We start from the raw sequence: 13,509 nt of genomic DNA, 5'->3' as shown, positions 1-13,509 counted from the left end.
ATTTTGTGACAGAGCTGTGAAAAGGCCTTTTTTCAAGAAGACCTAAGATATGTAGTCTTTCTTCTTGTTTCTTTTCAGTTGAGCAAGATAGTGTTTTGATTTAAAACACGTATTGTCATCCAGTTAGGCCTTGTTCAAAGGACCTCTGGTCCCTTTCAGTTTTGCATTTTATTGGTAATCCACAGGATGGTTTTGGTGTTTGCAGGTTTTCTATTCCTATTTTCAGTGGGAGTTCTGGTTATACCTTTTTCTGTCGTCCAAGACAAAGCTGAATTTTCCACTAAACTGAGTTTCACAAGCAGCTGGCTTCACCTAGCTCCGTAGGGATGTGAAACTTCACGTAATGGTAACTGCTTACCTGTAGCCACCCCTGACTTGAAATTGGGAAGAACAGTCAATGGTGTGAGGAGCCTTTGCTGTAGAGCAATGTGCTTTCTACCGCTCACGTCTCCGCAGATGCGCTGGGTGCTCTTTACCAGGATGATGTCTGCTCTGCTTGCGTAGGGCGGTGCACTGCCTCACTGGAGTCTGCCTTCTTGCAGGGAGCGGATTCCCAATGTCCTGCCATGGATGATGACAGCCAGGATGAACTGATAAACAAGAATGCTGCGCTAGGCAAGGGCAAAAGACAGAGTCTCGCACTCCTCAGTGAAACAGGTAATTACAGCCTCTCTGCATGTACACACTTATAGTTCTAGGATGAAGAACCTATTGGTTTCATCTCCAAAGAGAAGTAAAGATAGATTTTAGTGGTGGGATGTCAGGGTTAGGTTAAAGGTTGGACTCGACGATCTCAAAGGTCTTTTCCAACCAAAGTGATTCTATGATTCTATGATTCTATGATTCTATGATTCTATGATTCTATGATTCTATGATTCTATGATTCTATGATTCTATGATTCTATGATTCTATGATTCTATGATTCTAGACCATTTATTTATTTTTCTGTGATAATTTCTTTTGTTTGTGTCCTGAATTCTGTATCTCAGGCTGCTGGCATGCTTCCCTTTAGTTTCTCAAAACAGGCAGCTTTGATACCACTGAGGAAAGCTGGGTTTTCACTTCATATATAACGTCCTGTGCAGGAGTTCTGGTGTGTCCTTCGCTGTTCTGCCTGTGTGTCTGCATCAAATAGGTATTTCCTCTCTTCTTCTCCTTTCTTTTTAAGAAAGCAATGGCGGAAATAGCTGTGATTCAGAAGATGATACTGGAAGTGAGGAGGAAGAAGATGACACTGAGGAAGAGGGAGGTGAGGAGGACAAGGAAGAAAGTGAAGATGAAGAATTAGAAGGTAGGTCTGTTAAAGTGTGTTAACAGGCATTTTTTTAATAATTGGTGGAAGAGCTGGATGAAAGCTTTTCCTCCAGAAATTGACCATGAAATGTAAAATCACAGATGCTGCTGTGTCAGGCCAATGCTCAAATCCTACAGTAATAAACAAATAAGTAATTTTCCCCAATTTCTAAACTTTTAAAGCATCTGTATGTTTGAAGACTATCCATTAGCCAAAGTGTTCTAGTTATAGTCAGTGGGAGTGAACTCTGCCCCAGCATGAGTAGAAAAAAAAGTCAAAATTGCAGCAATGGCTCATGCTGTTTTTTTCACTTACAGAAAGCATGTTTGTTTGCTTTGGCATGAGGCTTTAAAGTGAATGTTGTGATGGGGAGTCTTGGAAATAAATTACTATTACTGTTAAGTTGAGGGAGGAGGGAAGACGTCTTGACTAATTTTTCTTTGAAAAAGGAGTGTGGATGTTACTTGGGTTTGTTAATTTTACTGTAGATGCATGTACTTCTGAAACTGCTGCACTCAAATTATTATTTGGATAGACAAAAAGAGAGCTCTTTATCACACCTTAAAGCTTGTTGGGAAGGCAAGAGCACAGTTTTCCAAGTTACTAGTTAGACTGATTTGAGCACAGACTAAAAAGTTGATGCCAGGTGTCAAAAAACTTTATTAATTGGGCATTTAGAGTATTCTCTGCTATGTCCAGACAGAATTCAATAGAAAAGATAGAAGATAAGGGCCCGATTTTCATTATTAAAAAAAAAAAAATCAACAAAACAACAAAAGCTGCCCCTCTTCTCCTTCCCCCCTTCCCCCAAATAAGTGAGAGTGGTTTTTAGGTAACTTTTCACTGCTTCTTGAAAATGTCGACTTAATTCACAGGTTTTAGGGGAAGACTAACACACATCCCTGTATTTTGTACTACAAATAAAAACACCTTTCAACAATATGCGCTGAGCGTTTAAAATTGATTTTACTCAAACCCAAGCTTTTCTAAGCAGTCTCCAGCTAGGGACCCAAATTCCTTGACTCTAAAATCATGATTTACTGGTGAAATCTTTAATCTGTTCTTCTGCAAGTAAGCGTATTGTTGCTTCTTGTCCTCTGGAATGTCTATTTTAAAAAAAAAAAAAAAAAAGGAGGATACATAACAACTTTATTATAACTTTATTTTCCAACTTCAGTGTTCAGTGGTAGCCTGACATATCCTACTTTCTTGTTTTGATAATCTGTTGTTTTTCTGCTGTCTGTCCTTTTAATCTCTTGCACGACTAGTCAGGTTATCAGGCTTTATGGTTCTCTAGAGTAATCCATTGCTTTTTAGTGAAGGGATTTAGGAAAAAAAGAAAACAGCAAAAATTACTGCCTCAATCTGGGGAGGCTGTGGTTCACCCTTGCAGCCCCATGAAATAAGCTTACTTGGAATTTTCTGTACCCCATCCTGCCCACCCCCTCTGCCCTCACTGCTGAAGCCCTGCAGCACACAAGAGTTGTTTTTTTTCATCTCTCACTTTTTTAAGATTGTGAAGATGATGATGAAGAGGAGGAAGAAACTGAGGCCGCTGGGGGAGGAATGACTGGTTCTCTGAAATTAGAGCCACATGTAACCGGAGCAAGCATTTCCTCTGATGAGGATGGTGAGAACTGCCCCATTTGCCTCAACACATTTAGGGATCAGGCTGTTGGGACTCCTGAGAATTGTTCCCATTATTTCTGCTTGGACTGCATCATGGAGTGGTCTAAGGTGAGCTGTTCTGTCCCTGATGTCCTGTGGCCTTCTGGTTTGCTCCGCTCTCTCCCCTCTGATCATGCTGTTCTGCTGTAGTGAGAACAAAACACTGTGATATCTTTATTTTCTTTCTGAATCTTTTTTACACAGACTTAGGTTACTGCTCTGTTTGGCAGGATTCATGTTTGTGAAGTGTGGATCTGTTTTACTTGTACCCATCCTGATCTATTCTGTTCTCTGAAAGCTGTAATATCATAAGCAAGTGTGTTTCTAGGCATCTAAAATTCTTTTTTTTTCAAGTCAAGACACCAGTAATACTGTTTTGGGTTTTTTTTTCTGCGCATGCATGTGTGTGTCTATTTCTCTGTATATCTATCTATATCTCTTGTTGAATTATGTGTTGTGGCTATTGGATGAGCGTTTGTTGCGACAGCAAATATTTAAACATAGAAAAGATATAAAAGAATACTGACTAAATCAGCAATTTACTCTGAATCCAGTTTTCAGTCCGAGTTCCTTGCTACCTAACCATGTAGTTCCCATAATTATAATCCAGGGTGAGAATTACAACAAAACCTACTGTGCATGCAGCAATACCAGTGGTAATTAAATTTAAAATAAATAAATCATTCACTCTTACTGAATATATTTGTAAGCCATTTCCAGTTGCTCATTTGTCCAAAAGAAAGAAAATGCCCTAAAACATGAGCACTATTTCAAGGCAATGTTTGGAAGAACTTTGATGTTGCTTTGGCAATTGAATAATAATTAAATGACTTTGGTATAATAAATGCTTTTCTAAAAATGCGTGCTTTCTCTGATACAATAGCTTGGTTGTAAACCAGATAAGTCAGATTTAAGTACTTAAAATGTCAAGACCAGTAGCTGTTAAAATGATTACTACATTAATTTAATGCTTATTACGTTAATAATTCAAGATTCCCTTTTGAAAAATTGAATCAAGAGATGTGCTTATGAACTGTATGGGGAATTTTTTTTTTCTTTCTAGAATGCAAACTCCTGTCCAGTGGATCGAATCCTCTTTAAGTACATTAGCATTCGGGCACATTTTGGTGGTAAAATCTTAAAAAAGGTAAGCTTTCTACTGTAGCAAACAACAAGGCTAATTGCCACAAAATAGCTATTCTAAGGTTTACACTTCTAGCATGTTTATCTGATATTTGATACCTGGAGGAATTATTTCTTTCCTATTTTGGGGTTGCCTTTTAAGATACGGTTTCAATTTTTCTTCCTCCTTAACCACGCTTCCTGCTGTATTGTGTGTGGATTGAAATGTAGCGTTGTTTCTGATGGCTAAAAGGGTGGTTTTCATAACTGCCTCTTTTGCATAATGGACATTTGACTCTAAGCTGGTCTGCATTGATAAGCCTGTCCACATGGGGAAAACGGCCTGCATACTGCAAGCACTGTTACAATATGAATAGGAATAATCTGGGTTATACGTGATCTCTTCCTTACATCTTGCTACCACCTATACTGTGTAGCAGTTGGGCTTGTAAGGGGACAGAGACACCAGGCAATAATAGAGCTCTTAAAGGCACAGGTCGAGCGTACTAGTAGTCTCTCACAAAAGAATATTGAAGAGCCATCACTGCTCTTTATTAATATCAGAAACATGTTCATTTTCAGGGGACATTTAGGAGTTTGATGCTCTGTTTTCATAAACTGATGGTTTATTATTAAGCGTTTGCACTTTAACAGAAGTGCAAATTAACATTTAAATCCTATTTTTTTTGGGGGGGGAAGCTAAGCTTGCTCTTTTGTCTTGTGTTGGGGTTTTTTTTGTTTATTTGACTACTTCTGATGTTACTTGGGAATTTTGTTTTCTCCTGTTCTTAAAATGCAGTTTTCTATAGTTGTTGGTGTCTGACAGTAGACAAGTTCAGTAGATGTTTTCAAGCATTTGATCATGTCCTAGATGTGTTGAATGAACTAAATGATGGTTCTGGTATGTAACAGCGATTTTGGTTCATTCACTTTTAGATTTTGCTGCAGGTACTGTTAATGTGACAATGGATTTTAAAAAGTGCCACGTTCTGCATAAAATGTGACTGCTCCTTTTATTTAGATTCCTGTTGAGAACACAAAAACTCAGGGTAATGATGGAGAGGATGATCCAACCTTCTGTGAGGTGTGTGGCAGAAGTGATCGCGAGGATCGCCTGCTGCTGTGTGATGGCTGTGATGCAGGGTAAGAAAGATTGAAATGAAGGTAGCCTAACATTTTTTTTTTTCCCCTTCTTGATTAATGAAATACATTTTTTAAGTAGAGGCATCAAGATACTTGAACACAACTTTGGGCCTACAATCTTCTGCTGGGATTTAAATCCCCTACACTGTTTAGTCAATCTTGCAGCATTGTCAGTTTGATGTCAAAAGTTACCCATTGAACAAAGAGATATTTGTTTGCAATGAATATATAAAATAATCTTTCAAGAATTACTTCTAGCAAGCTAACTAGACGTCTGCTAATTCTAGTTTTGTCTTTGTGTTCTGTAGTGTCCATATACACTGATTCATCTCCTGGAGAAGAGACAAAATTGGGAACACTAAATATTATTAAGCATGTCATCAGAAGACTGAATTTAAAATATTTAACCAAAACCAGTGTTTCGCAGGTCTTATCTGAAGTCATGTCTTTCAGTTCTTTCTGAACTTCTGTAAGCCTTTTCTGAACTCAGGGTGTTGCTTCAGATTTTTCTTTGTGGTCTCTCAATAGTTCCTTTCCGCCCTGCCAAGTCTGATAGAGTTTTTGATTTTTATCTTATTTTCCTAAAATAACTTATTTATAAATGCTTGACTTCTGGAGTTAACATTTCCAGAAACGTTTCCTTTCCCTCATTCACTAAGTAGATCACCTTGTCATAGAAGGAGATCAGGTTGGTCAAGCAAGACCTGTCTTCCACAAACCCAAGCTGACTGGGCCTGATCACCTAGTTGTTCTGCATGTGCCACGTGATGGCACTCAGGATGATCTCCATAACCTTCCCTGACACCAAGGTCAGACTGACAGGCCTGTAGTTCCTTGGATCCTTCTTCCAGCCCTTCTTGTAGATAGGCATCATATTGGATAACCTCAGTCAACTGGTACCTTCCCAGTTAGCCAGGACTGCTGATAAAGAATGGAAAGGGACTTGGTAAGCACTTCTGCCAGCTCCCTCAGTACCCTTGGGTGGATCCCATCCGACCCCCATAGACCTGTGTGTGTCTAAATGGTGTAGCAGGTTGCTAATAATTTCCCCTTGGATTATGGGAACTTCATTCTGCTCCCTGTCTTCCAGCTCAAGGGGCTGGGTACCCACAGAACAAGTGGTCTTACTATTAAAGACTGAGGCAAAGAACGCATTAAATACCTCAGTGTTTTTCTTATCCTTTGTTACTATGTTTCCCCCCCACATCCACTGAAGGATGGAGATTCTCCTTAGACCTCCTTTTGTTGCCAATGTATTTATAGGAACTTTTTTTATCATCTTTAGTGGCAGTAACCAGATTAAGTTCTAGTTGGGCTTTGGCCCTTCTGATTTTCAGCCTGCATAACCTCACAACAGCCTTGTAGTCCTCCTGAGTTGCCGGTCCCTTCTTCCAAAGGTCATTAACCCTCCTTTTTTTTTTTCTTGAGTTCCAACCAAAGCGCTCTGTTCAGCTATGCTGGTCTTCTTCCCCACTGGCTTATCTTTTGGCACATAGGGACAGCCTGCTTCTGTGCCTTTAAGATTTCCTTCCTGAAGAATGTCCAGCCTTCCTGGACTCCTTTGCCCTTTAGGACTGCCTCCTAAAGGACTTGTCAACCAGTCTCCTAAACAGGCCAAAATCTGCCCTCTGGAAGTGCAAGGCAGGTCTGCTGACCTCCCTCCTTACTTCTCCAAGAAGCGAAAACTGTCATTTTTTGATCACTGTGCCCAAGATGGCCTCCAACCATCACATCATGCACCAGACCACCTCTGTTCGCAAACAGCAGGGTGCCTTCCCTAGTTGGCTCACTCACCAGCTGTGTCAGGAAGTTATCTTCCACACACTCCAGGAACCTTCTAGACTGTTTCCTCTTTGCTGTCTTTTCAGCTGATTTCCAGCAGACATCTGGCAAGTTGAAGTCCCCCGCAAGAAGAAGGGCTAGTTATTGTGAGACTTCTCCCAGCTGCTTATAGAATATTGCATAAAATCGTAGACTCATAGAATTGTGTAGGGTGGAAAAGACCTTTAGGATCATCAAGTCCACCTGTTCATCTGCTTCTTCATCCTGGTTGAGTGGTCTGTAACAGACTCCCACCATGATATCTGCCTTGTTGGCCTTCCCCCTGATTCTTACACGTAAACACTCAACCCTTTCATTACCATCGTCAAGCTCTAGACAGTCAAAACACTCCGTAACATACACAGCTACCCCACCGCCTCTCCTTCCTTGCCTACACCTTCTCAAGAGTGTATCGCCATCCATTGCAGCACTCCAGTTGTGCGAGTCATCCCACCGTGTTTCTGTAATGCCAACTATGTCATAGTTTTCCTGCTGCACAATGGCTTCCAGCTCCTCCCATTTGTTGCCCGTGCTGTGTGCATTGGTGTAGATGCACTTCAGTTGGGCTATTGATCCTGCCACCTTTTGGGGGGAGAAGTGCTGGTTCTAATGTGATTGTTCTCAGGCATTTTCATGGTTTCTAACACATTGATAACCCTTGTACCTTTGCTGCCACATGGATCTCCATCCCCTACTTCCACTGAGATGGCAGACCAAAGTACCTCACTAGCACACTGTCCCTCAAGCATTGGCCTGCCACCCCCACACTTATCTCTAGTAAGCCTGGTTTTATCCCTTTCCCTCTTCAAATCTAGTGTAAAGCTCTTCCAATGAGCACTGCTAACTCCTGTGCAAAGATCCTTTTCCCTCTTTGAGACAGGTGTACCCTGTCTGTTTCCAGCAGGCCTGGTGTCATGTAGACCGACCCATGATCAAAAAACCCCAAATCCTGCTGGTGACACCAGGCTCAGAGCCACGTATTGATCTGCTGGCTCTTCCTGTGTCTTCCCTCATCATTCCCTGCAACTGAAAGGATAGAGGAGAACAACTACTTGTGTTCCTGATCCCTTAACCAGTTGTCCCAGGGCCCTGAAGTCTCTCTTGATTGCCCTTGGACTTCTCATTGCAACTTCGTTGCTGCCTACCTGAAAAATCAATAATTGGTAGTAGTTTGAGGGCGGTACCAGGGAAGGAAGCTTTCTTTTTACATTTTTAACCTGGCCCCCAGAGAGGCAGCAGACTTACCTAAGAAGTGGGTCTGGTCTGCATATTGGGCCTTCTGTTCCCCTCAGAAGAGTCTCCTATGACAATGACACGTTTTTTTCTCTTTATGGAAGCCATTTTGATGCAGGCTGTGGGCCACTTTAACCTTGGTGACTCTTCCAACCTAGATGAACCATTGTCCTTATCACTGTTCAGTTCTACTTGCAGAGCCCCGTACCTATTATGCAAGGGCATCTGGGAAGGTGGGGTAGTCACAGAGGAGACATGCCTGCCACATCGGGCAGCAGGTAAATGAACCTGAGAGAATGAGTGTGATCAAAACCAATTTACTTTGAGGTTTTTGTAAAACAAGTGTGTTCTTCTGTAAGATCTGGCATTGAGTTTTGTTATGATGATTTTCTGTGTGAGGAGGTTCTTTCCCTGTCCAGGGGACTCTAGATAGCTGTTGCAATAAGTTCTCCAGTGTCCAAAGTTTTAGGGCCAAAAGTCTTTGCTTGTCAGGTGGTTCATAATGTGACTTCAGAATTCCCAGAGATAATTTGAAAATAATGTAATGAAATTCTTGCTACAAGTGCTTTTGTTATGACTTTGGCCTGAAACTAACAATATTACTTGTCAGAATACTACTTTGGGGAGATGATCTCATTTCTGGTAGCTGGCAGTTGGAGAACAAACTCTTCTTTCTCAGAGAAGGAAAATACTTTGCTACTCTAATTTTGAAGTCATGATTTACTGCAAACATCATTTTTCAACTTCATCCTCTTAAGTCTCTGAGAGAGTGTGAAATCTCCTCTGCTAGGGTGTACCCTTTGATGCAAGAAGGCCATGATACTCCATTTTGTGTTGACAATTAATATATTTTATTATAAAGATAATATTGGTGGTTTTGACAGTTTAGCTGCAAATTGAGTTCATTACAACGTGGTTGGGAACAGGTTTGAAATACACAATCTGAAGTTGGGGTGATGGGTGGAAGATAGATTAACAGCTGTAGCGCCTCTGTGGGTTTTTTTGTATTGCTATAAAATGGGATTAGAATGTCAGGTGAATGTTCCTTCCCTTCTTACGTATCTCAGTACCTGGCCACAGTTATTAGGGAGTGAATTTTGGCATGGGACTTTACTTATTTCAGATTTAAACACTGTACTACATCAGAAATAACAGTAGTATTTCCCCATAGAAATGTTGCTGATTTGAAGACAAAACTCTTGAAGGCTGTCGTCTCCCTGTGTTCCTTGGCTAGGGAGCTGGGTCTAAGCACTTGGTTTTCATGGAAAGCATCTCATTTATTTGAAAAATCTGGTTTCATTCATTTTAGCAGTGTAACTTGAACATGAGTTGCTTCAGAAATTCTGTGCTACTAAAACATGTTGCTTTGGCTGGGTTTTAATTGCTGGAAATGGAATTGAATAAACTACAGAACACAAGTTGGGTAATGTTGAAAGGCTTCCCTGGGTAGCTTCTCTGTAAGTGGTTGGTGAGGCTGTTCAGTCTAGTTGCTCAGCTTCTTGGGTAGAGAATATTTCAGAAGGCCTACCTAAGGGAGCATCATGCTTTCTTTTTTCCCTTTGACATTTGATAAGAAATAGCACGGTTCTTAGTTGGATGGTGTTTGGAAGTCACTGTGGTTAGTCTCCAGTCCTGCAAGCAGCTGTATGAAACCAGTGACTGACCAATGCTCTGCAACCTAGCTGGTGCAGTTATGCAGAAATCCCTATCGCCAGTCGTCTTAATCGTGCCAGGTATATGTGGGATGCGGTGTGTTTATTCAACGTAACAAGGCTTTGCAGTTGACCTGTGTCCAGTCATGCAAAATAAAATGTTCGTGAATACCAGTAATGGTAATACTATGTTGGTTTGCAGGAAACTGATGTTGTTTCCTGATTGCCTGTCTCCCAAGCACTTCAGTACTTCTCTCCTTTCTCTTTGCTGCTATCAGTTTCGGCTCTGCACACTTCTTGCAGCTTGGGTTCAGATGAAAAGCGATACACCACACAGCAAGGGAAAAACACTTTTCTGAGCTTTTTTGAGCCTAAAGTGATCAAAACACCATCAGAATTGAAAACCCTTGTATAACTATAAGGTAACATCGTTTCTCTGGAGATTGGTAGAAGCAGATGTGTAGAGCATAGTTTCAAGCTTAAGAAAACATGTCCGCCTTCTGTAGCGTGTGGACAGAGGTAAAAGGCTCTCTTCCCTTGGTAAGGAGCACATTGATTTTTATTTTACTTTTTTTCTTTTCTTTTGTTAAGGTATCACATGGAATGCCTTAATCCACCTCTGAGTGAAGTCCCTGTAGATGAATGGTTCTGTCCAGCCTGTGCCCCCATGGGTGTCAGTGCTGCTGCAGGTAAGTGTTTTGTGGTAACCAAAGTAAATATTTTACTCCCGACTTAGATGATGTGAAGCATGTGCTGTTTTGAAGAGGTGTTTAACCCCTGGTTTTAACTGTTTTAAATAATTGTTTTGATAGGCGTTGTCTCTTGAACCAAAAGAGTTGACTTGAACTCTTGACTGATAAGAGGATCTTGTTTATTAAGATTTTCATCTGCAGTTACAACCTGTGGAGCTGCTTCTTATAGGCATTCTTTAACTTTCCTGAGGCAAGCCCAGCATCTTAGTGCAGCTGCATTGTATTGCATTAGAAAGAATTTATTAGTATCCTGACGTCAGATTGCCAAGATAGCAGGAATTTCTGTTATCTAGAACATTGTCTTTCTGTGTAACAGTCTGAAGCAGTGTTGTCTGTGCTCATTTCCTTTTGAGAGGATAATGTCTGCCTTTGGAGGTGGTTGGTTTAAGAAAGGGAATACTGATTACTTTTTTTTTGTCCAAAATTCTTGAAGTGCTTTCACCTGCAGAAAGACAAGTGACCTGGGCATCTTTTCTTTCAAGATACAGATCATGTCAGTGAAGAAGAGGTTGCTGCCCTCGTGGCTGATGTTATTCCTACCACCAGTAGGCTACGCCCTCATGTCCGAACCCGAGCTATAGCCAGAACTCGGCAGAGCGAACGAGTTAGGGCAACAGTGAACAGAAACCGGATAACAACAGCGCAACAAATTCAGGTATTTAGGAATTTTCTAATGAGCCTCTGGAGGAACCTTGTGGAAGAGTTGAAATAAGTTCCCCCCATTAAGGAGCTCAGCTGTCTGTGTTGACTGTCCATAGCATAATGGTTCGTAGTTGTGGAGTTCTTTTTAAATTGAAATGTAGAACATGTGCAAATTGAGGCAGCACATGACCAAGACTGTCTATTTTGAAATCTGCAATAGCTTCCTCTCTTGATCTGCGTTTTTATCACCTCAGTTGTGAGAAAAATTGTATTTTTATTCCCAGTAGCTGTCAGTGCACAGTTTGTGCACCACTGCTGGTTTTTTTTAGCATGCTTTTTTACAGGGACAGGGCATGTTTATTTGACACTTGTGTATTTTCTTGTTTGTCCTTCTAGCCCCTTTCCCATAGCAGTAGAACCTGTTGGCCACCTTCAGCCAAACTGAAGAGAAAAATTTAGTATTTGTAGGGTTTCTATGTTTGTGAAAATCAGCCTCTTATTGAAGAGAAAAGACCCAGATGCTAGTGTCCACATGATGTGGCAGTGTGAGTTCAACCACATTAACAGGTACCAGAGAATCTATGCAAGAAAGTATCCTAAATACCCAAGGTCCCTCAAATCCTTTACTCATTGAACCGTTTACTGAAGATGACTGCAGTTAAGATGTTTCTGGATGTTCCTGTTGGCTGGAATAATTACGAACCTTTCAGTAATAATTAGTATGCTGGAAACGGAGAGACTTTCAAACCTGGGGATCTCCTGCCTGCTTTGCCTTCTGGCTTTAGCCAAAGCACTCTACCTGTCACCTGCATAAATATAAAAAGCTTTAAATTGCACAGGAGCATACATACAGTGACTTAAGTAGAAGCAGAGCCTGTAAATAACCTCTATGGGACTAGTGATGTATGTTCTTCATTAATGCTGCTGTTGAATTTGGTAGAAATATGTGAAATTCTACAACTTTAGACAGGAAGAGGAGGAACTGACTTGACATAAGGAAAATGGTTTTTCCCCTAGGGATGGTCAGTCAACCATGAGAGTAGGTTGCTTGGATGGTTTTTGAAATCTCTATCTTTGGTGGTTTTCAGCACCTGTCTGAAGAAAGGCCTAACCAACCTGGTTTGAATTCAGTGTTGACTAGTGAACAGAAAGGTCAGACTCTTCTGAGGGACACCCCAAGATGCTGTCCAACCTGAATTACTCCATGATTCTATGAAAATAAACTTGGTTTCATCTGACAATAACATGCCAGTTTGGTTTTGATTTTATTTAGTCAGGTTTTTTCCAAAGATGGGAAAATGTAGAAAAGAGAGAAGGGAAGAGTGGATAGAACTTAAGTATTTTTTCAAGGCAGTCAGTTGGCTGTGGATTTCGGGTTGGGTCTGCTATAAAGGCTGTCCTTGCAGTGTGAAGTGCAGACTGGGAGAAGAATGAGTTGGAGGTAAGGGGTCTTGTAGATTAAGATTCCCCTTGTTGCAGTTGTAAAGGTCAGGTGAGAAAGAAAAAGGAAACGCACTTGAGATTGTGAAGTGCCTCAACTTCATGAGCTACACTTCGATATTCTGTAACTTCAAGCAGAAGAAATAAAGGTAAATAAAGACGGGCTTAAGGAAAGCAAAATAAAATGTCAAAATCTGGGGGAAAAAAGTGAAGGTCGAGGTTTTCCATTGTCTTACCTTCCTGCTGGTTGGGAAGAACAGTCTACTGTTAATTAGCTCCCCAGAGTTTACCTGTTAAATTTCTCATCAAAGTCATTGTAAGTGGGAGGAGAAAAATTTTTATCAAATCCCAAATGATCTGAATTACAGCAGTGAGTACAGTTTGGCATAGGTGCTGTGAACAAAGATCCAGGTCACCTTAAGTTTTTATCATGGGGTTTTTTTTCCATTGATTTAAGGACTTCTCGGAGTGCTTTAGTAGTCCTTAAATTCATTATGTCCTCTATGGTGGAAGTCATTTTATTTGCTTGTCAAAACACCCCTGTCTCCAAACCCAGGCCTTTTAATTTCAACTTTAGAAGAATTAATAAAATAGGAAAACCTGATGAATTATTTGATGCATTGTTGTGAAGCAATTACATCTAAGGTGTCAGGGCTATATGTTGAAAAAAATAACCGTAGAGGAGTGTTGTTTGAGATGGAAGGCTGTGCAAGGTAACTGCTAGTGCTTGTCTGTCTTTCC

The 13,509-nt window shown here is 40.8% G+C and overlaps 1 protein-coding gene across 1 annotated transcript in view; it reads left to right on the top strand.

Moving 5' to 3' along the window:
* Positions 1 to 433: 433 nt before the first annotated feature.
* PHRF1 (PHD and ring finger domains 1) overlaps positions 434 to 13,509 on the top strand; it is a 28,543-nt gene continuing 15,467 nt past the window's right edge. The window contains exons 1-7 of the mRNA XM_035895219.1: positions 434 to 657; positions 1,170 to 1,292; positions 2,809 to 3,032; positions 4,027 to 4,110; positions 5,107 to 5,228; positions 10,526 to 10,623; positions 11,169 to 11,341. Of these exons, the coding sequence (XP_035751112.1) occupies positions 567 to 657; positions 1,170 to 1,292; positions 2,809 to 3,032; positions 4,027 to 4,110; positions 5,107 to 5,228; positions 10,526 to 10,623; positions 11,169 to 11,341 (915 nt within the window). The 5' untranslated portion in view covers positions 434 to 566. The remainder of the gene's footprint in view (positions 658 to 1,169; positions 1,293 to 2,808; positions 3,033 to 4,026; positions 4,111 to 5,106; positions 5,229 to 10,525; positions 10,624 to 11,168; positions 11,342 to 13,509) is intronic.

This window comes from Egretta garzetta, unplaced genomic scaffold (genome assembly GCF_000687185.1).
Source record: "Egretta garzetta isolate BGI_Z169 unplaced genomic scaffold, ASM68718v1 scaffold650, whole genome shotgun sequence".
Taxonomy (NCBI): Eukaryota; Metazoa; Chordata; class Aves; order Pelecaniformes; family Ardeidae; genus Egretta; species Egretta garzetta.
This window is presented reverse-complemented; position numbering and strand designations above follow the sequence as displayed.